Source organism: Artibeus jamaicensis, unplaced genomic scaffold (assembly GCF_021234435.1).
Source record: "Artibeus jamaicensis isolate MK-2021 breed Jamaican fruit bat unplaced genomic scaffold, CSHL_Jam_final contig_3113, whole genome shotgun sequence".
Taxonomy (NCBI): Eukaryota; Metazoa; Chordata; class Mammalia; order Chiroptera; family Phyllostomidae; genus Artibeus; species Artibeus jamaicensis.
Window position 1 is genome coordinate 2,355,872 of NW_026521719.1, and position 23,697 is coordinate 2,379,568.

General features: G+C 36.4%; 1 protein-coding gene across 2 annotated transcripts in view; it reads left to right on the forward strand.

Annotated features, from left to right (window-relative positions):
* Positions 1-23,697, forward strand: part of ARL13B (ADP ribosylation factor like GTPase 13B) — a 71,791-nt gene that overhangs the window by 3,355 nt on the left and 44,739 nt on the right. For both annotated transcript variants that reach the window (XM_053662984.1, XM_053662985.1), the window contains exons 2-3: positions 11,674-11,744; positions 15,689-15,938. In XM_053662984.1, coding sequence (XP_053518959.1) covers positions 11,674-11,744; positions 15,689-15,938 — 321 coding nt within the window. The remainder of the gene's footprint in view (positions 1-11,673; positions 11,745-15,688; positions 15,939-23,697) is intronic.

The window sequence follows — 23,697 nt, forward strand, 5'->3', positions numbered from 1 at the left end:
GGTGGTGTCTGCCTAATTTCTCAGTATAGTGTTTGGATTCGCATCAGTGTAGTGTATAGATTTGCATCTGAATCCTAGGAGCTTAGGCAGTTTTTTTTTTGTGTTCGTCAAGTGTGGACAGTTTCTGTTCTGCAGCATTTTGAGCAAGAAAATTTATGCAAGTATTTGATGCTTTGCACATAGTACTTACTCAGTAAATAACACCTAGGATCCTAGGAGACAAGTGCTTATTAGTAAATTACCCTCTTTAACTCATTTTATACTTTCATTGTTACTGGCAGAAGGGTCCGTTTTCTTTTCCAAGATTAATTTTTAGTCTTTATTTCATTTCTTCCCACTTCCTAGTGAACTTCAGTTCAGCATCTGATCAGAGATCAGAGAACTTCTGGGATGCACGAATAAATCTAAACTTTTATCACAAAATTTATTGTTCAATTTTATTTCTAAATTAAAAAAATCTTTGTTTTGTCCTCAGAGTTTGCTTTTATTCTTTTTTTAGTGCATAAACCTGCTTAAGGCCCTGTTACTGTTAGAGAACAGAAAGAATTCATCCACTTGGTGCTAGCAGAGCCAAACACTTGACACTGAGAACTGCAAAGGAGAAAGACTGTTGGTGGATGGTGCCATCCAGGAGAACAGGAAGCTAATGCTCAAAAGCCTGAACTCCTCGATGGCATGGCAAGTAGGTTACAGCTTATATAGAGCAAAATCCCAGGACACTTGGGTTGGGGTTTGGGGTTATACTGATTGGTTGGAGGTGGGGTAAGGGTAATGAATCATCTCTTCAGGTCTTGAGGACAGCTCTTAAGTCTTTTCTGGCATCTCTGTGTCTGGTCTCATGGGGCAGTAGCCAGATGGGCTCAGGAACTGAACAACTGTAATGGCATAATTAATAAAATATATTTAAAAAAGGAACTGAAACATAATTTAGGTCAAGGTGTTATCACTAGCCTTCCAGAGGTCCAGACCAGGGGATCATTAGTCAGGTCTGGGCTGCTGTCTTCTGCTGCCTTGGGGGATTAAGACTGAGTCTTTGAGGTATATACATTATATATTATATATTTAGAGAGAAATATGATTTCTAGACATAGGATTTGAAACTAAATTTAATGCAAGTCTTAAGGACTTTTGGTTTCATTACCTGAAAGGAAAAAACCCCCTACAAAAATGTAAATGTTTTTTATTTCTGCTATAACAAATTAGATTAACTTTGTGATTTCAGAGAACACAGATTTATTATCCTATAGTTTTGACTTTAGAAGCCTCAAATGTGTCAGCAAAGTTGCATACCTTCCGGGGGGGTCTGTGGGAGAATCTGTTTTTCTTTGCCTTTTCCAGCAAAGAAAGAGGCTATGTGTATGTGTGTTCCTTGGCCCGGGGCCCTTTTGTATGTGTTGTATGTGTTGAATATGTTTGCCTTCTATTATGTTTTTAAATTTTGATTTCAAAAGCCAATAAAGTGGTGGCTTTTGGAATCATACACCTTTAATTTTTTTTTACTCAACTATATCACTCTCTCAGCATAATATTTTGAAAGTTCATCACTACTCAACCAGTAAATACCTGTAAGCAGGTCCCCACCCTTCCATATTGTCATCTACATACTCTGAACTCCTACTTTTTATACCAAATATCTAGTTGATGAAATAGTGCATGTTAAGTATGATAGAATATGCAAGAGTTGGAAGGTGTTTTTCAAGACTTTTTATCAGGAATTGATAGCAGGATTTTTTAAGGGGGTTAATTTCATCTGGATCTTGAAGAAATTTACCTCCCTAAGATCATTATGAGAAGTTTCAGGAATGGCCCATTCAGAAAAGCAGAAAATTCACATTAATTTAACTGAATTTTGGCAATGAGAATTCTGTAATTAATTTAAAACAATACAAAATTTTTACCATTATTTAACCAAAAAGAAAAATATAAGTACTCATATGCTTACCACCCAGGTTTTGTAAATATTAATCTTTGCTTGTGACACTTCAGGGTTTTTCCCCCAAAGAGATAGACATGCATAAATCCTTCAAATTCCCTATATTGTATCCATCTCCTCCCATTCCTGCCCACAGTTGTGTATTTGCTGGAACTACCAGTTCCTTGCCCACTTGTTTTTTGATGTCATATTTCACACTAGCAAAGCTTTATTTCAAATTTGTTAGTAAATTGTTGTCCACTGTAGCCAAGTCCAAAAGAAGAGCCTCAGATGCCACAGTAAGCAGTGTGCGTTGATCAGTGTGGTGTCTGAGGAAGCACACTATGATGTGGGATGTCATCTCTGCTGAGATTTTTGCCAGTGGGGAAACAACAGTCTAACAGCCATCTTTCCTGGTCTAAATAAATATACCTATAAATCTGTACCATATATAGAAATCGCTGTGTTCTTAATTTCTTAGTTAAGCTGTACGTACAGATTAGCAAGGATTATCTGATGTGCTATATGCAGAACTGGAATACTTTACATTTCTTTTTATCCCCCTACAGCTTCTTCTTAACTCAGGGTAAGAATTTTAGAATTTTAGGATAGATAGGGACCTTGAGATATCCTGATTCTACCACTTTATATTGTAGAAATGAACAAATTGTCACTAAAAATTTTACTTGATCAAGATTTAAAAGCTAGCAAATAATCCCAGATTTGGTCATCTTACTATTTGTTAGCACTCCATAAATTTAGATAGTGATTTTGGTGTAATATTAGCCTGCACTGTACAATCTGAATTTACAGCACAATCTGAAACCACAGCATAATTTTTTTGGTAATTTTTTTAAAGATTTTATTTATTTACTTATAGAGGGGAAGGAGAGAGGGAGAGAAACATCAATGTATGGTTGCCTTTCGTGCATCCCCTGCTGGAAACTGGCCTGCAGGGAAGCGGTCTGCAACCCAGGCATGTGCCCTGACAATCGAACTGCAATCCTTTGATTCTCAGGCCCGTGCTCTATCCACTGAGCTACTCCAGCCAGGGCTGGTAATTTTTTCACTCCCTCACTGTTTACTATTAAACAGTGTTTCGAAGTCCTTTTTCATATATTTATGTTACTTTTAAATTTAAAACTTGCTGCATGTAGTTTAAAGCATTTTAGTTTTATCAGTTTTGGTATGTCAAATTTTTTTAGTGTTTTTAGTGAAATATTTTATTTTGACTTGAATATTTTTGTTAGAAATAGCTTTTATGTAATTACCTCATTTGAAGTGTTGACTTCCTTATTTAACAGATGAGGGTTAGAGTGTAGGTGTTCAAATGCTTGCAATAATGTCATTCAGAAAAGATTCAAAATTCAAATGTTTTCTGAGTTCAATCTGCCAACATTTTGTTGCTTATATTTCTGGGTACTAATTTCTATATCTTTTATATAAAAAAGGTACCATGAGGTAAAATATATAAGCCAGGCCTTTGGTTCTCTTAATCCCTACTTTTCACTTTTTTTAATCAAAATTATTTCATTTTAAAAAATCTTTTCCACTCTTAACTGAGATTAACACTGCTGTTAACCTAGAACCATGAGCATGTAAACTTTAAAAATATTTGTAGCTATTTTGATATAAGAAGATAGGTGATTTTTATTACATTCTCAAATATTGAACTGTTATTGATGTAAAGATTTTTGCTAATTAGGTTCTATACAGTATTTTTAACTTAAAGTTATATATTTTAATTCTACTTAGTATGTCCTGAGCAAACAGGAATCAGAAATTATATTTGTGTTGTTTCATTCAGTAAATATGGCTAATGTGTGCCCAGTATGTTTGATCCTGGGGCTACAGAGCTGATGAAGAGAAATTGACTACATGACGAGCTGCACAACATAGTTAGACTGTTTACTGTGGTGGCTCCGATGGTCAGGAAAGATGGGAAATCCCTGGCCTTATAGCCTGCTGGTGAGTGGCAGAAGAAGAGGCTGCAGAGTTTGGACTTGATTCTATTTAAGGATTTGAAGCAGAAAAATACTGTGGTTTACGCAGAAAAATACTCATCAACATCATAAGTAGCTTTTATTAACAGCATGCAATTCATGACTTAGTGAATATACCTATCACTAGGTGATGTACCTCCTATTAGGTGCAGGAACTAGGTTATGACTGTGATAGGCTTAAGTCTGGGGAAAGAATTACAAGTTATCTTAATGAAAATGAACCAGACTACCTGGATACCTGATATATAATCTGTGTGTATACATATATAATATGAATAAATATATTCATATATATGAATAAATTTTAAAGTAGAGAAAATGGTTCAAGTTAGCCTTTAAAATAATAATAGTTATTATTGCTTTTACAAACCACTGTAGTTAAACTTCCCATGGAAGCTGCTGTTGACTAACTTCTCAGCACTGTAATCTTGGGTAAGTTGTGTCTGCTCTCCTTGGAGGGACAGTGTGAAGACAAATGACTGAAATAGCTTTGAAGTGTCAAGACATGCCATGTAAATTCAAAGCATTAGTTATTTGCAGGGTTTGGGGAAAGATGAGCATTTATTTCTGAGGTACTTAGTTTGGGGCAATCACCAAAAAGCTACTTTTATTTTACAAACCTGTAGTATTTGATACAGTTCACTTTTTAACTCTTCTGGAAGCTGTTCCAGTGCTGCCATTTTTTTTTGTCTTCTCCTTTCTTTCTGACCACGATTTTAAGGGTTTCTTCAAAGGTTTTCAGAGTTCCATGGTCCCTTGTCCACCGTCTCCTTTCCCTCCTCTGCTCTCCCTGAGCTCTTTTATCTGTCTTATAGTTTCAGCTACCGTGGATATGTCTCCTAAACCCAGTCTGGATCTCTCCTCCAGCTTCAGACTTCAGTGTGAGACAAGCACCCTGACAACATGTGCAACATTAAACCCATTAATCCTCCTGTGGTACTTGGTCCCTGTCCGTCTCTCTGGTCTCATCTTGTGGTCTTGAATTTGATGCTATAATAAGAATAGCTGTTGGTTGAGTACTTACTGTATGCCACAGGCATTGCACACCTTATTTGTATTGTCTTATTTAATTTTGGGATGAATATTGTTACTCATTTTAATAATGAAATTCTGAGAAATTAAATAATATGTCCCAGGTCATTTAGCTTGGAAATGGCATATCTGGGACTTGAACACAGATCTAGTACCAGGTTTGTGGCCATATATGAGTGCTCATAATTCTTGTTATGTTACTTACTATTAGTACAAATATACTGTACATTTTACAATACCAGAGTTCTTTTTCATACTAGCCTTTATAGTTTAGTATGTAATTAAAGATCAGAAATAAGAGGTCATTTTCTACTTCTGGAAAGGTCAGATTATTTACTATTTGATGATACTGGTGTCTTACATCAGGTTCCCTTTAGACTCAGTGCATGGTTGTATTGACTTGTGATTATGTGTGAATCTAACAAGCATGTTTTCCTTTTGTTTAAGGTTGCTGTACTGAAGTGTGGTCTTAACCCCTGGGGTTAGTAACTCAACACCTTGCCCCCTCACCTTCTCGATGTGGTGTCTTTTTTAGGCAGTGTTCTCAGTTTGGAATCTCTTCCTCCTTTTTCTATTTTCACCTTCCCCTTGCTTAGCAAACTTCTCCACTTTAAGAACTTAGCTGAGGCATCATCTTGTGTAAGAAGGTTCCCGGACCTTCTCTTATATCTCTAGGCTGGATAAAGTCCTGTCTTCTTGCTTTGTTTTTCTTTAGCATCTTGTGTGTATAAATGAGCATTTTAAACTGTTATTTGTCACAATCTTCTAATATTCATTTACATTCTAGTTACTCTCATTAGAGGATGAGCGCTCTGGGGTAGAAGATGTACCTCAGGCATTTTGTGTCCACAGTGCCTAATGCCTAATGTATTTTTTTCTTGAATTACTGTCTGACCAAATGACTAAATGATTGATCTATTACTAATCAACTTTTCCAGATACTATAAACCTAAGAACACCATATATGATTTTTTCAGTTGAAGGGCTAATGTATTTGATCAGTAATCATGAGATTGAAAGATACAGACAATCTTTAATCTTAGAGTTGGTCACAGAGCACCGCAGTCAAATGTTTCCCATCCGTGATAATTTACAAAACTAAAATGAGATGTACCCTTTAACGTGTGTTAGATTGTAGATCTTTAGTATTTAAAGAGTTGCATGTAATTTTGAGCAGAAGATAAATGTTAACCTTTTAGGCACATTCTATTAAGGTATAAATTTAATGTTTTATTAGGCATTGCAGGAATTCACACTGTGATTTTATTTGTATGCTAATGTTATGTTTATTCATTAAGGCTTTAATTCCCTTAAATATTTAACTAAAGCCATGTTTTCAAGTACATGGCTTAATGATCTAAACATTAATTACTTGCAAGGTTAGTTAAAGTAAAAGTAGAAATCTAGAGAGGCTTATTTTGTGCTAGTCTCAGCATGATTATAATTTTCTTAAGTGATTTTCATGATCAAAGGTTTTTTTTTAAATTTGAATCTAATATCCTATTAAAAATGGAAAATTTTTAAGGTAGAAGCTAAAGTCCTTGGTAGCTAGCTTTAAGAACCATGCGTAATGGTAATACTTTGGGAGTTTTTCCTTTAACTGAAATATTGACAAGAATGGGGGGTTGGAGGGAACATAAGACACTATCATTGTAAGATAATGAGGGGTTCCTTGAAAATGCATATGTAAGACTTTTTTGTCTCCTAAGGAATAGAGAAAGGCTTTATGATGTTGGTTAGGAACTGCTGACCAGTGCGGCACATTCGTCGTGTGGTTTTCCTTGACTTCTAGAGCAGGCACAGTGGCCTGTTATCGCTTCCTGCAGCTTCCTGTGCTTTCCCTTTACACCAGTCATCACACGTAATTTCCTCTCCAGTTCTTATTTTCTTGCTAGACTCTAAGGAGGGGAGTCCAACATGCAGCCCATGGTCCTGCAGGTGTCCCAGGATGGCTATGAATGCAGCCCAACACAAAATCATAAATTTGCTTAAAACATTATGAGATTTTTTTTTGTGATCATGTGCCACAATTTCTTTAATGTGTAGCCCAAGACAACTCTTCTTCTAGTGTGGCCCCTGCAAGGTTTGTAAGGGCAAGGGATTGTGAATGTTTGTTTGCTACTATGTAATAGGTGCTTAATCAATATTTATAGCATAAATGGTGCAAACAACCAGAAAACGGTGATTTGTTTCCAGAAGTAATTGTTTGGGTTCATGGTGATGTTAGAAGCACTGTAGATCTTGACCTGGATTATAAATGATGAAAGAGCAATTGAATTAGCTTTAATGCAATTTGAGTTTAATTCATTGCATATCTAGTGTCTTGATTTTCCTAAATATTTTTAAGATACTACAACATTTATCTTTTTGGTATAGTCATGTACTGTATTTTGTTTAGGAAATTATTTTGTGCTTAAATCTTATTGCTTGATATTTGGTAGTTACGAGTCCTTCAAACAAAAAAATAAATTACACTCTAAAGAAGTTGATCTCTTGGGCATTCTCACTGACCTCACCACTGACTGAGTGGGGATGAGGTATGCAGATGCTGCTAATTGCAGTTTACTTTATTCTTCACCGAGTCAAGCATAGACATCCTTCCATTTGCCATTGTGGGTAGGAATGGTTGAAACATTTAGAAAAGAATCAGCCTTCAGAATAACAAAGGGAATTAACATGGAGGGTAAATTAATTTCACTCACAGAAGCCAAACTTCTCACCATCTCCCAGCAAGAACCTACATGATCTTGTCTTAGATGTTTCTGATCTCCAGTCTTTCCCTGTCCCTTTCTTACTGGGTTTTACCACATTGGCTTCCTCAATGATACTGCAACATTCCAGCCTGCCCCCACCTTAGTGCCTTTGCCCCAGCTGTTCTGTAGCCCCAGATGTTGGCATGACTAACTCCCTCCTTCAAGGTCTACCTCAGACTTTACCTCTCAATCAGGCATACCCTGATCACCTTACATAAAACTACAACCCGCCTCTTATCCCCACTACTGCTCCCCTTTACACTGCTCTCTTCTTTCCCCTATAGTACTTAATCGCCTTCTAATGTACTATATAACTTATAATTTACTTATTTCTTATATTTATAGTTATTGTTCTCTGCCAATAAAATGTAAGTTTACTAAGGGAAGAATTTGTTTTCCATTGTTTTGATTATTTTTAATAAATAAGTCTATCTCAAATGTATCTAAAATACTAGTATCCGGTGCATAGAAGATGGTCAGTAAGTATTTGTTTAACAAATGACCAGTTTGATTTTTGCAAGATTTTGTGAGTTTGTTCTTCCTCAACTTGCAACTTGTAGCTGGACTGCCTCTACAGGGACCCAATCTGCCTGGCAGTGACGGTTGTAGCTCAGTCCTATTGAAAAGCCCAGTAGGCATGTTGTGGCCAAACCCACAGATCGGTTCTCCTGTGGGAAATCAGGCCTGCATTGTACCTAGGCTGCTTTGAGACTTGCTCTTGCTAAAACTCACTCACCCTGAGTTCAGGCAGAAAATGCTTATTGCATATCTTTAACTCCCTGAAGTCTGTGCTAATTCTCCCAAGGATAGAGGTGTAACCAGACCAATTATTTACTGTTCCCTTGCATTTGCAACGTATTTCCTTGCTAATCTGTAAGAAGTAATCAGTAACTTCCTTTACATTGCTATCTGTAAAAAATAATTACCTAAAGCAAACCTAAGTATAATGAATGAAAACCTTCTTTTATGTATGCTGTTAGAAAGGCAATAAAAGCTTTTCAAGGCAAGGGTCAGTGAGCTCTCTCCTTGCCGTCCCTTTTCTTCCACAGGACTCGGTAGTCCATGTGAATTTATCTTGTCTCATCCATAATGCCTTGAACAGTGCTGGCTGGATGGTTCTTTGTAACCTACTCATTGTCTTATGTCTCCTGTTTCTGGGTTTATGTTTTTTTAGTTGTGAAATTGAACTAGACTGTATTTTTTGACTCTATGAAGTTTACCTATATAAGCATTTTAAGCTTTATAATTATTGTCTTCTTTCAAAATATCAATAGTCATGTTTTTATACTACATTTAGTATAAGACAATATAATTGTTGTCTTCTTTCAAAGTAGCATTAATAGTCATGTTTTTATACTATATTTAAAATATATACTTAGTAAGGTGTTAACACATATCTAAAAACAGAATTGAGGACATAAGTAGTACCTAGAATATAACAGTAATTCTTTTCTTACATAATTTCACAAAAAAACAGATTTTTAATAGTCCTTAGAATTCAGTTAACTAGAAAATTTACTTTTATTTATTGTTGTTCAGTTACAGTTGTTCTGCCTTTTTCCCCATTGTTCTCACCTACCCTGTCCACCCTACTCTCACAGTCAGTCATCTCTTGTCCATGACCATGAGTCCTCCCTTCGTGTTCCTTTGCTTGCCCATTCCCCTTCTTTCCCACATTATACCCTTCTCCCCTCCCCTCTGGTCACTGTCAGTTTGTCCTTTATTTCCAAGTCTCTGGTTCTGTTTTGCTCATTTGTTTGTTTTGTTGATTAGGTTCCACTTACAGGTGAGATCATACGGTATTTGTCTTTCACCACCTGGCCTATTTTACTTTACATAATGCTCTCCAGTTCCATCCATGCTGTCGTGAAGGGTAGGAGTTCTTTTCCTTCTTTCTTTCTGCTGCGTAGTGTTCCATTGCATAAATGTACCACAGGTTTTTGATCCACTCATTTAATTCTGGGAACTTAGGCTATTTTTAGCCCTTGGCCATTATAAATAGTACTGCTATGAACATTGGGATGCATGGGTTCTTCTGAATTGGTGATTTAGGATTCTTATAGTCCCAGCAGTGGGATCACTATATCAAAAGGCAGCTCTATCTTTAATTTTTTGAAGAAATTCTGTACTGTTTTTCACAGTGGCTGCACCAGTTTGCATTCCTACCAACAATATACCAAGGTTCCCTTTTCTCCACAACCTTCACAGCACTTGTGATTTGTTGATTTATTAATGGTGTCTATTCTGACTGGTGTGAAGTAGTATCTCATTGTGGTTTTAATTTGCATCTCTCTAGTGGCTAGTGATGTTGAGCATTTTTTCATGTGTCTATGAGCCTATATATCCTGCTTGGAGAGGTGTCGGTTCAGGTCCTTTGTCCATTTTTTAATTGGGTTAGTTGTCTTCTTAGAGTGAAGTTGTATGAGTTCTTTGTACATTTTGGAGAGATTAAACCTTTGTCTGAGGTATCATTGGCAAATGTGTTTTCTCATATGGTTAGTTTCCTTTGCATTTTGTTGATGCTTTCTATAGCTATGCAGAAGCTTTTTAGTTTGATGTTATCCTTTTTGTTTATTCTTTTCTTTATATTCCTTGCCCTAGAGGGAGTATTGGTGACAATATTGCTATGTGGGATATCTGACATTTTCCTGCCTATGTTTTCCTCTAGGACTTTCAATAGTGTCATGACTTATATTTAAGTCTTTTATCCATCTTGGTAAAAGAACTTATTTTACTGTATGGTGCAAGTTGGTGGTCTAGTTCCATTTTTTGTGTGCGTACTTGTCCAGATCTCTCAACACCATTTATAGAAGAGGCTGTTTTTACTATGTTCCTGCCCCCTTTATCAAATATTAACTGACCATATTGACATGGGTTTATTTTGGGGTTCTCTATTCTGTTCATTTGGTCTGTGTACTTCTTATGCCAGACTGTTTTGATTACATTGGCCTTATAATGTAGTTTGACATCAGGTGTTGTGATCCCTCCTACTTTGTTCTTCCTTCTCAAGATTGCTGAGGTTGTTCGGAGTCACTTACGGTTCCACATCAGTTTTTGAAAGGTTTGTTCTATATCTGTGTAATATGTCACTTGTATATTGATAGGGATTGTATTGAATCTATAAATTACTTCGGGTAGTATGGACATTTTGATGATGATTCTTCCAATCCATGAACATGGTATATGCTTCCATTTCTTTTTGTCTTCCTTAATTTCTTTTTTCAGTATTGTGTAGTTTTCTGAGTATAGGTCTTTTACCTCCTTGGTTACATTTATTCATAGGTATTTTATTTTTCTTGTTGCTATAGTACATGGGATTTTTTCTCTAATCTGTTTTTGATATTTCACAGTTGGTGTACAAAAAAGCTTTTGATTTCTGAATATTGACTTTGCGTCCTACTATTTTGCCAAATTCCCTTATTTGGTCAGGTAGTTTTTTGGTGGAGTCTGTAGGGTTTTCTATGTGCACTATCATGTCATCTGCAAATAGGCAGCTTTACTTCCTCCTTTCCAATTTGGATGCCTTTTATTTCTTTGTTTGTTTGTTTTTTTCTTACAGCTATGGCTAGAACTTCCAATACTATGTCGAATAGGAGTAGTGAAAGTGGACACCCTTAGGTTGTGCCTGGTCTTAGGAGGAAATGAAAATTTATTCTTCAACCATTATACATAACACATTTGTTAAAATCCATCTACCTCTCAATTTTTTTCTTTCCCTTATTCTTTCAATGATCTGTTATACAGTTTCCCTTTTTTTTTGCTTAGAGAACAAAAGGATGACACTTTAAAGGTATTCTTCATGAATTTTGCTTTTTGTATATATGCGTACTCATCATTTTACCTCTAGTATCTAGAGGATTGTCTTGTACAGTACCTGCTCCTAACTGTTGCTTGAATGAATGTATGTATTTGCTTTTATTTTTCCCCAATATTGAATTAACTTATTGATTTTTTAAATTTTTATTATTTTAAGAAAGGTGACCCTTGTGATGGTGGGACTTGATAATGCTGGTAAAACGGCAACAGCAAAGGGAATCCAAGGAGGTAAGCTGAAAATATTTATTATTAAATTATTCTTAATTATGTATTTATTTAAATTGCTTTGTTACATATGCATTGAGTAAAGCTAGTGTGCATTCCATTAATTTGTATTTTCACTGTACTGTGGCTAATGGTGAATAGACTCTGGCTTCATGATACCAGCTTGTTATCATATATCAAATTTGAATAAATGCATAGAGGCTTTTTGAGGTTTTTATCAGCTAATAGGAATTACATCTCTCTTCTAGCCCTTAGGAAGGAAAACGTAAAAAAAGAAAAAAGCTACATGCCTTTGTTTATAAGGACGCCTATTTCCTACTTCCATTTTTTTGTTCAGAATTTAGTGTCAAAGCTACACCTAAATAAAAGGGAGTAGAACTATAATTGGCAAGCACGGCTGTCTGCATCTTTTGATTTTTTTGATGTGTAATTTTTAGAGTTATATTAAAGATAGGGCCTGTGTTATTAAAGGGTTTTATATCATTCATATTTCAGTTCATTGGATGTAGTTCTGTAGTGTTAATTTGATGCTTTGTACTACAGTATAGAAATAACTCTGCTAGAGAGTTTTTTGTGTACCCAGTGGAGGTCGTACCATCCAGGCACCTTAAGGGTATGAATTGGGAGGCTACCTGACTTATATTTGTTTCTAAAAATGGAGTTTCAAGAAGATATTATGCATACAGATGGGAGAAGGTTTTTATTTATGGAAGTTTATTAAAGAAAACAATTTGCAAAACTTTCTGTTGGAGAAAAACATTTTGTTGCCCTAAATTTTACTATGTAAACATTAGGTGTAGATAACATATTATTGCCTATGGCATTCTTCTAGTGCCTTTTTGGTACCTTCAGGCTGTATGTTCCTAGAGCACTCATTGTCACGTAAACCCAGGTTGGCAAACTTCTGTAAAGAGCCAGATAGTAAATATTTTAGACTTTGAGGACCATATCGTCTCTTTCCCAACTATACAACTCTTGACACAGTAGTATGAAAACATCCATAGACAGTATGTAAACAAAGGAGCATGGGCATGTTCCAATAAAACTTTATTTGGTGTGTTATGAAGTTTGAAACACATTCTTAGCCGGAGAGCAACATAAAAATTTTGTTGCTCAAATTTTATAGCTTTTAAGAGTTCACTGCCATTTCATTTCCTTTCTGAAGCCTTTCTAGACCATAACTCACCCCTCCCTCCTCTTTTCCTTTTTTCTCTTGAATGCTCTCTGTCTCTGTTTGGGCTGCCACAGACTGGGTGGTTTAACAACAGTTATTTCTCATGGTTTTGGACACTGGACATCTGCAGTCATGGTGCTTAATAACATGGTTATTCTCAGTGATTTCCGTTTCCTGGTTTACTAACATTCATCTTCTCACTGTGTCCTTGGGGAGGAAAGAGAGAGAGGAAACAAGCTTTCTTGGGTCTCTTACAAGGGTGTTGTGTAAGGGTTTCACCCTCAGGACTTCACCTAAATCTAATTACATACCTCCTGAAGGCCCCACCTTCAGTACCATCACATTGGGAAACAGGTCTGACATGAGTTTTGTGGGGGCATAGACATGCAGTCCATAACCCCTTCACACTATCCTCTCCAGACTTTTTCCAGAATTCATTGGTTCTTACACGGTTCCCCTTGATATCCTGTCCCTCTGTGCTGCATTGTGTATAGGATCGCAACCCTATCTTACTTATCTGTACATCCCAGTGCTTAACAAAATCCTGATACTGAGTAGCTGCTCAGTACATTTTAGTTCCCTTGTCCCCAGCGTATTTATTTTCACCGATAATGTCCTGAGGGTATCTCTTAATCATACTCAAAGACAGCTGCCTGTTTTAACTGTAGAAATCAGTTCTGGCCTGGACTAGATTCACATTTTTAAATGTCTGATATAATCCTATTTTTTTATAATATCATGCTGCTTATACTGCTTTCAGAACTTGCCTGTTTCTCCTTAGATAAGGAAGTCTTACAAAAATGCGACTTGTTCTGTTTTGCTCAAGTCACATTTTTGTAAAACTAAGAACAGACTGACAGTGACCAGAGGGGTGAGGGAAGGGGGATAATGGGAGACAGAAGGGGAAGGGGCAAGCCAGGGAACACGGATAGAAGACTCAAGGGAGAGCAGTGGGGAACAAGGCAGTACAACTGTAACTGAACAATAAATGAAGTTTGAAACAATGTGACTTGTAATGTCTTTGTTAACTTTCTTAGAAGCTGTGTAATGTGCCCTAAAATGCTTGGCGAAAGGGAGTGGTGCATCGCGAGGCTATTTCTTAGTTGTACCTAAGCCCAGCGGCAAAAGCCTTTCAAATCTGTCTTTGTAATAGCACATTTTGAATGTGGAATAAGACCCAATGTCTTATCCTCGAAACCAATGTTATTCATTAAAGCTTTTTGCAATGATGGAAACATTCTATATTGGTTCTGTCCAGTAGGGTGGGCAACTAGCCACATACAGCTTTTTAAAAAAATTTTTTAAAGCTTTTATTCATTTGTCTTTAGAGGGGAAGGGAAGGAGAGATGGAGAGAACATCAATGTATGGTTGCGTCTCGTGTGTCCCTCGTGGGAACTGCCGTGCAACCCAGGCATGTGCCCTGACTGGGAATTGAACCGCAATCTTCTGGTTTGCAGGCCTGTGCTCAATCCACTGAGCTACACCAGCCAGGGCCACATACAGCTTTTGAGCACTTAAAATGTAGTTAATACGGCTGAAGACCTGAATTTTTAATCTTACTTAATTTTGATTGATTTCAGTTTAAAACATCTCATGTAGTTTGTGGCTGTGCAGCTGTAAACAAAGTCCAGTGGAGCAATAGTTGTGGATTCCAGTGGTGAAGAGAGAATAGAAGAGACAGACAGGAAGTTTAAACTCTTCTCCACAACCATTGAGACACCAAATTTGATTACTCTTTCATAATCTCTCTGGCTGTCACTCACATTTCCATTCAGTTATAAACTTTTACCAAGATGAATCTTAATAAAGCACAGCTTTAGTTACCTTAATTATGTCATTGGTCTGCTGAAACACCTTCTGTGGTTCTCAATTCTCTTATCTTTAGAACTCTGTTCAGTCTGCATTTAAGGTCTTAAGGATTTGACCCAATCAGTGTTCAGCTTGTTTGTACTTCTTTCCTTTGCCATTTCGGTTACTTAGATCACTTTTCAGTCTAAATCATACCTAATTTTAAGGCCTGAGTCCCAGCTTCTAGTTCAAGTCTTTCTCGAACCTTAGTGATCTTTTTAATCTCTTACTGCCTTTACCACTCCTCGGCATTTATAAGCATGTATTACACACCATGTACCTTCTCTGTGTTGTCATATACAGAAGTAAAAAAAATTCTCATAAATTATAAATTTACAAGGGCATCCAAAACATGTTCCTGTAGAAATAATGAAATCTACTCTTTATATTTGTAAGCTGCCCTCACAAGGCTTTTTATTCCAATTATAGATTGAATTCAGTTAATTAAAAAAAATACTCCTACTCTTCATAGCTTCTGCCGTTCTGTGGTTCTTTTAAAGTGTCCTCTAAATGTTCAGATTTACTGTATAATTCCACAGAGCTTATTATGGTTTCTGGGGGTGCCTGTGGTGTTGAATGGTTAGAATTGTTTGTAACTTGGACAGCAAATAGTTTTAAAGGCGAAAGTTCATTTATTAATTAAGAGGTTCTTATTAAGCACCTGTTATATGGTAGGCATCATATTAATAAAAGCAAACAAACAAAAACAGAAAAAGAAATACCTTCTGTATGGAGTGTACATTCTAGTTGGGTATTTTTATAGTATTCACTCTTCTCCCAAACCAGTAATGCTTATTCTGTAAGGACATAATAAACATTCCATTTCATTCTACGAAAGTATAATACTTTATATGTCATTTAAGTTGTGAAGTTAAATTGTTATTAATTTAAAATCTAAATATTTTTAAATATCATTTGTAACAGAGTATCCTGAAGATGTAGCTCCTACTGTTGGATTTTCCAAAATTGACCTCAGACAAGGGAAGTTCGAAGTCACCATCTTTGACTTGGGAGGAGGAAAAAGAATTAGGGGAATCTGGAAGAATTACTATGCTGAGTCCTATGGGGTAATATTTGTTGTGGATTCCAGTGATGAAGAAAGAATGGAAGAGACAAAAGAGACAATGTCAGAAGTGCTAAGACATCCTAGGATATCCGGAAAGCCTATATTGGTGTAAGTAATGTTGGTTTTCCTGTAAATGTAGAAGTAGCAGCATTAGTCAATAAAGAAATTGACCTAAGTTACAGAAGACTGAATAAGCTAACATAGTCAAGCCTTTGTATAACAAAATGCATGTTAATTGACTGGGAGTTGTTAACATACTGAGGCCTGATAATGCTCTCTGCAGGGATTAAAGGTCGAGCCTATATTATGAAGAGAAACCCTATAATTAGCGCTTCTGGGTATTCAAATATAAACTCTATGTTTTATTTGATAATTTACTTTATATCAAATTTTGCATTTTTAAATGGTTTATTAACAAGGTTCTAGAATGTTTTTCAAATGCTTCCTCCTTTAATAACTGTGTTTTGCCTTTGTCCTTTATTCTTTGAAGAATATTCTTGTTTGAAAGTTATTTAAATGATTTATTCTTCTAATGCCACATTGATTTCTCAATTTTTAATTTTATATTTCCAAATTAAACATATGATGTGTCACTTAGTTACTTGCTTATATCATTTTATCCAGCCTCCTAAACCTCTTTAAAACACTGTCAAAGGACTTCTTTCTGCATTACTTTCCCTCATAGCATTTCTGCATAGTAAACACCAGATGGTGCTAGAACTACAAGACAGCAAAGTGGAAGGAATTTAAATTGCTCTTAAGATTGGATTCAGGTGAATGTGTGCCCTTGCCTTCCTGTCCATTTGCCCTCATTCTTGTGAGTCATTAGTAAGAATAAAAAGCCAGACAAACGTGTTCTTAAATGAGAAACTGTAAGCAGAGTTTCTCAGGGGTCCTCAACAGTAAATGAGTAATTTTAAATGAAGCAGTTTAAAAGCTCTAATTATAAAAAGTACAACTTTATTGCATCATTTATTGGTAAAGCTTATAGTGTTTACATTTAACCTGTTAGAGAAATTATTTGATTTATGTAATCAATTCTCACCTTTTTTAATATGAAGGAAACTTTAAGAAATATATGTACAAAGAGGACACTTTGTTGAACCCCATAGGCTAAATTAGTCTACAAATGTTTAAGCAGAAAAATCAGTGTCTTCTAAAGTAAAAAAATATTAATGACTGATACTCATTTGTGAAGTAATTGTGTATGCTTTTTAAATTAATAGTCATTTATTTAATTTATTCTTTCACGCATGGGTTATTATAGCAAGCATTTATTGAGCATCCACTATATGCCAGGAATTATTCTGATGATGGGGATGCGTTTGGAAACAAACACAATAAAACCACGGATGACCTCAGGAACTTAAATTCTATGGGGTGTGACATGCTGAATGTCTTAAATAAATTATGTCATACTTTAGGTAAAATAAAGCAGGTAAAAGAATATTGGGAATCCTGTGCCAGGGGCACATTACTCTTATAATTGTGATAAACGTAGTAGATTTGATGGAGGGGATGGCACTTGAGGTGAAAGTCAGTCATACAGGTAGACATGGAAAAGCCCCAAAACAGGGGCATGCAGTTCATGAGACTGCAGTGATTACTGAGTGATCCAGTGACTGCCAGCAAGAGATCTGCTTTCAATTCCATCACTTCTCAGCTAGTAAGTTTCTAGACTAGAGAAAATCCACAGCTAGGGTGATTGCTTCACCACTAGTCAGTATTTTCATAGTGAGATCTCACAACGATATGAGAATTAATTATGGATGGTATATTAATGTGTTTATGAAATATGGTTTGCTGTTTGACCAGTTTTTCTCAAGGAAGTTTTACAACCATGGAATTTTTATCAAGAAAGGTAAACTGCTTTTTAAAATGAATGTGCTTCAAAAGTATACAAAATGTACAGCAAAGTATATTCTTAATCAATTAGGATGATATAGGAAAGAATGAGTTTTTAAAAAATGATTGACCTACCATGCAGAGTGAACCTCTTGTAACATTTTGATGAATTTCCAGTGCATATTTTTGTAAAAATGTACTATATATGAAGTAATCATATAATATCTAAAATTTTGTATCTCACTCCTTGTATGTTTATATCCTCCTTGAATATTTTCCCAAGCCCCATATTTGGGGTTCTATTCTTTGCCTCTTTCTCTCTGACCTTCAATTAATTTCTCTTATCAGTGTTACTGTCTGAACACCATTCAAATCTCTTTACTGCTCTATTCTCTTTGAGGTTACCTCCTTTCACCCCCTCTTCACTCCCCTCTCTGTTACCAGAGCAGTGGTTTCCTACCCAGCCTTTTTCCTTGCCAGCAGTCTTGCTTTTACTGTAATCTCCTGTACATTCCTAGCAGGAGCTCTTTTATTTATTTGATATTTTCTTTTTTTTAATAAAATTATTGTTTTAAAAATTGTAAAATTTGTTGTTCAAGTACAGTTTTCTGTCTTTTACTCCCATCCCAGCTCACCCCCCCCCGTGCTCCCCACCTCCCTCCCATTTCCATCCCCCTTAATTTTTGTCCATGTGTCTTTTATACATGTTCCTGTAAACCCTTCCCCTTTTCCCCTGAAATTCCTTGCCCTCTTGATATTTTCTAAATTATAAAAACTGATACATGCTTTTAAATGCTTTAACAAGTGATATAAAGCAAGAATATAAAAAGAATGTGAGTATTCTTTTTAAAATGTGAATTTGATCATTTTACTATTCCTCTGCTTAAAGTTCCTTTAGATTACCTTCATAGTTCTAAGCAGCTAGGAAATTTTGTTTCTTAACTGATAGAGTTCTGACACCTAATAGGTATGGCATTGAAAAATCTCCTGAATAATAAGTGGGAAGAACCTCCAGCAGAATCAACCCTACTTAGCTCGGTGCTAGGGGCTGCTGGTCTGTGGAGAAGTACGGGGAAGGTACCTGACTTAGGCAGTCTGCAGTGCTCCTTGCTGCACAGGTCTCAACTTGAAAATCTAATTACAGCATCTTATCTCTTCTGCTCACCACTTGCCTGAGCCACACTAGTTGGTACAGGTCCCAGAAAGCCTCTTAGAACTCACTTCAACACCTAGATGATTTTCTTCTCCCACCCTCTAATAATGGGCACATAGAGAACAACCACAGACCTCTGAGAAGATTCAGTCATTTAACAGAAGAAAATAAACCTGAGGAATTAGAAACTTGTCTATAATCACAGAATTACAAATTGACCCAGCCAGATTCATTCACATTATGGGAAGCAGAGTAGATGACCACAGTGGCAGGTACTGGATAGTCTCACCCCTGCCCGACTGGCTTCTGCACACCAGTCTGACAATGTGTGTCACTGCAAAGGAAACCTCAGCCAAATGCCACTTTATGTCATAGACTTGAGGGTTCTCTTGAAAGGTCAGAATCATAGAACACTCACTAGGCTTCTGTGTTTTATTAGCTCAGAAGTTCTGGTCAGCAGATAGTGGTTGAATGTCTCTTCTCTAATGGGAGCTGTAGAATATTGTAATTGTGCATTTCTATTCATCTCTGTGTAATAACAAGAACCATACTGTAGCCACCCCAAAGGTCCATTTCACTAAAAAGTAAAAGTGCTTTGTATTTCTTCTACAGAGTGAAAATAGATGCCATGCAAACATTCTGCTCTGTAATTAACCTGTTATTTACCTAGAAAGTCTTTCTTTTTCCCTTATATTTACTATAGAGATTAACTTTAATTTATATTCTGATTTACTAAGGTATGAACTGTTGTCTACCTTCATGCCACCCACACTTGTGTTTTAGCCATTTATAACTTTCTTTATTTAGTTTTTTACTTGTTAAAAGATTTACGCGTTTTTAAAGAGAGGGGAAGGGAGAGGGAGACAGCAACATCAGTGTGTGGTTGCCTTTCACACTCCCTCTACTGGGAGACATGACCTGCAACACAGGCATGTGCCCTAACTGGGAATCAAACTGGTGACCCTTTGGTTCTCAGACCAGCACTCAGTCCACTGAGCCATACCAGCCACGGCTATAACCTAATTTTAAACCTAAAACTAAGTTATACCAATAGATAAAGACCTTTCTAAGAAAAAATAAACAACTTTTGCACTTTTATATAGCGCTGAAATCAGCAGTAATCCCAAATTTGAAGCTCAACATGTACCATAGATATTTTCCATTAATAATACAAGGCTATTTTGCTGGAAGATGTTTCCAGCAAAACTGTCATTTAGAATTAAAGGGCATATAAAGTGCTTCACTGACAAGGTAAAACTAAAGGACTTCATTATCACCAAGTCATTATTACAGGAAATGTTAAAGGGACTTAACCTAAGAAAAAGAAGAAAATCAAAACTATGAACATTAAAATGGTAGGCCCTGGCTGGTGTGGCACAGTGGATAGAGTGCTGGCCTGTGAACCAAAGGGTCACAGGTTTGATTCCCAATCAGGGCACATGCCTGAGTTGTGGCTGGGTCCCCAGTTGGGAGTGTGTGAGAGGCAACCAGTCGATGTATATCTTACACATTGATGTTTCATTCTCTTTTTCCCTCTCTTCCCATCTCTAAAAATAAATCTTAAATTTATTTTCACAAGTATCAATGATTCACAAGTATCAGTGATTGAGTCTATAAAACAGGCTAAGCAACCAGGCAGAACAGAAACAGAGTCATAGATATGGAGATCATTTGGAGGGTTATCAGTTGAGAGGGGGAGAGGGAGAGAATGGGGGAAAAGGTTCAGGGATTAAGAAGTACAAATTGGTAGGCACAGATTAGACAGGAGATGTTAAGAACAGTGTGGGAAATGGAGTACCTAAGAGCTTATGTGCATGACCCATGGACATGAACACTAAGTAAGGGTGGATTGAAGGAGGGAATAGGAGATAGCAAGTAGAGGGGGGCAAAGGGGGAAAATCGGGACAACTGTAATGGCATGATCAATAAAGTACATTAAAAGTAATACAAGGCACTCTTTGTTGATTACCTATCAGAAGAACTGAGTTGGGAGGTATTTTAAACATCTTAACTTATTGAAAATTTCAGCATCCAAGGTTACACTGATGTTATAAGAAGGCACATGCTCTTTCTACATCTTCTCTTTCCAGTATAGTCTTAAAAGTTAGTCTCAGGGAAATAGTAAATTACCCTTCTGTTTTTATGTTTGAACCTCCTAATATTTATCATTGGAATAACTCTGGAGATCCACAGGCTAACTTTCTCTCCCAGGGTGATAACAATTCTACTTTGCATTAGCACACTTGAACTCTTGGAACGGTGCTTGCTTTTCTGTGGCGTTCTATGACCTTACTTAACTTTTGGCCAAATCTCACAAATTGGATGCTTCAAAACAAAAGTGATAAATGTAGAGGAGTTTCACTAAGGGAAGAAACAATTCCTCTGATAAGATCTTACTAGATATTACAAATATTTCAATAAAAAAGGCTTTATTTTTTTCCACATTTAAAATGTGGAAATCCATTAATATTCCTCGTTTCTCATTCAAGAAATGTCAGAGGAGCCTGGGTCCTTGTTTCAGAAGCAGATGGATGACACAGTGCCAAAAACTAAAAAAGAGTCTTCTGATCTGGAGGTTTTGCACCAGAGGTGACCCCCCAGGACCCTAGGAAATCACATACACAGTTCTGCGTGTAGGTGCATTTTTCTTGGGAGCAGATTGTCACTCTCATCAAATGCTGAAAGGATTTCATGAACAAAAAATGATAAAAACCATGACAGTAAGTTTCCATATTATAAGAAACAATAACTAAGCTTTTATCATTACTTTTTCAATGTGGGATTTTTGTCTCTGACCTTTATATGCCTCCTTGACTTACCTACCTGCCTTCTAGATAATATTACAGGCAGATGTTAGTTTGCAGGTATTTTTCAATCATACTCTTTATTCTGTGTACCCAGGAGAAGTTAATAGGTTACAACTTTCCTAATACTCATTAGAATTTTAGTCAAATGTACTTTTACTAAGTAAGATTTTTAAGTAATAAATAGAAGAGCGTGGGTCCTTTTTAGAGTTCTAGGAACTTAGACGTATGGATTATACCTATGTCACTTGGTACTTAGATGTAGCGGTGAGTTACATCTAAGCATTTTACTATTAATTTTACTATTTTTACCATCTGAAATCTCTACTCACTGTATTTATAGGCTCCATTGGCTTAAGATTTCTTTCCTTCAGTGGAACTTTACCAAGATGTCATCGTCATAAACCTCATTTAGTTGTTCGCTTACCTCCAGATTTCCTTGCGGGGGCTTCCTTTGTCTCTACGGGTATCCAGCTTCTCTAATAGCAGCTCTGGTTTACACTGAAGTTTCTCAGCTGGTTGATTTCCTTGGTGATTTACGTACAGGCAGCCTGAAGAGGTTTCCATCCTTCCCCTCCCACACCCTAACACACTCTATTTAAAGACAAAATAACAAAGAAAAACCCATTGGCAGTGTTGTTAAGCAGCAAGGTGTTGTCTAGGGAACACCAGCATGAGCATCAGCTTAAATGCTAGGTGGTAGGGCCAGGACTGTTTCCGCCCCCCCCCCACCACAGGTTCTTCCAGATCATTCTGATGCACAGCAGAAATTGAATGGTACTGGTAAGGAAGGGGAAAGTGGGCTTTGGACTCAGTCCTTGGATAGTTTACTTAATCTTTCTGAGCTTCTTTGTCTCCATTTGTAAATAAGGTTTTATGCCTGTGTTGTTACGTGGATTCCAGATAATGTGTTGAAAGCATCTAGTGCAGTGCTTTACTGGGATTCGATAAATGTGATGGTGGTCTGAGTAATTAATTAATAATGTATTGTGTCTAGATGGAGATGAGTTAGGAGATTCGATTTCAAAGTATCTCATCATATGAATTTACATGAAGCTTTTGATTACAGAAAATAATGTAAGTTTAGTGGGTAAGAATATGAGCACAAGTACTCCTATTACTTTTATTTTTAATATTCGTACTTTTAGAGCCAACAGGTTACTGATATTGTGCCTCCATTAAGATTTTTTTCAATTAAGGTAGTTATTTTAAGGAAAAAATTACTAGTAGTGTCTATTAAGTGTGTGAATAAAATATACAAAATATTCAGCAACTAATTGTTAAAAATACTGCTATTGTTCCGTAGGTTAGGGTGATACTGTGGTTTTACAATATAACAAAGTTGTATGTAGTACGTTGCTGTGACAGTTTCTGTGCTGAAGCCTTGCTTTAAAAGTGCTATGCATTGATATAAATGCTCATAAAAATTATTATTTTACAGATCTATCTGGATATAATTATGCCAATGAGTATTATGTAGTACTTGATATTCTCTGTGTTCATGGTAAACCGTTTAGTAATAATTGTAAACAAGTACCAATAAGGCACTGGGTAAAAAAGATACAGCACAATTTAGAAGGGAGAGAACAAATATGTCTGTTGCCACCTGATTAGCTTGAGAGTTTAATCATCAGTTTTCAGTTTATTTTTTTCATAATGTTCCTTAAACATTTGAAGCTGGCATGTGTGATACATGTTTTTCTTCAGTAATGCTTGGTAACTGACACAGTGGAAGGCTCTCCAATTTCTTTATATTTTGTAAATTAAGACTATTTAATAGTGTTAGGAGGTAGTTGTATATACATTTCTGTTCTCCCTTACTCCCATTGTGCTTTCAGTTAATCATTTTGCCTCATACTTCCTTGAGGAAATAGAAACTGTCCCATGAGTTCCCATTTTCTCACCACCAAATTTGATGAACTATGTGCTTTTATTCTAAACTTCACCTTTCTCCCTATAATATGGAAGATTTGTTTCTGCTGCTTTCCAGGGCAGCTTCTACATTTGTGCTCCAGATCCCAGCCCTTTCTACTTCGGCTACTTATCCCTCCCCTTTCTTGTATCA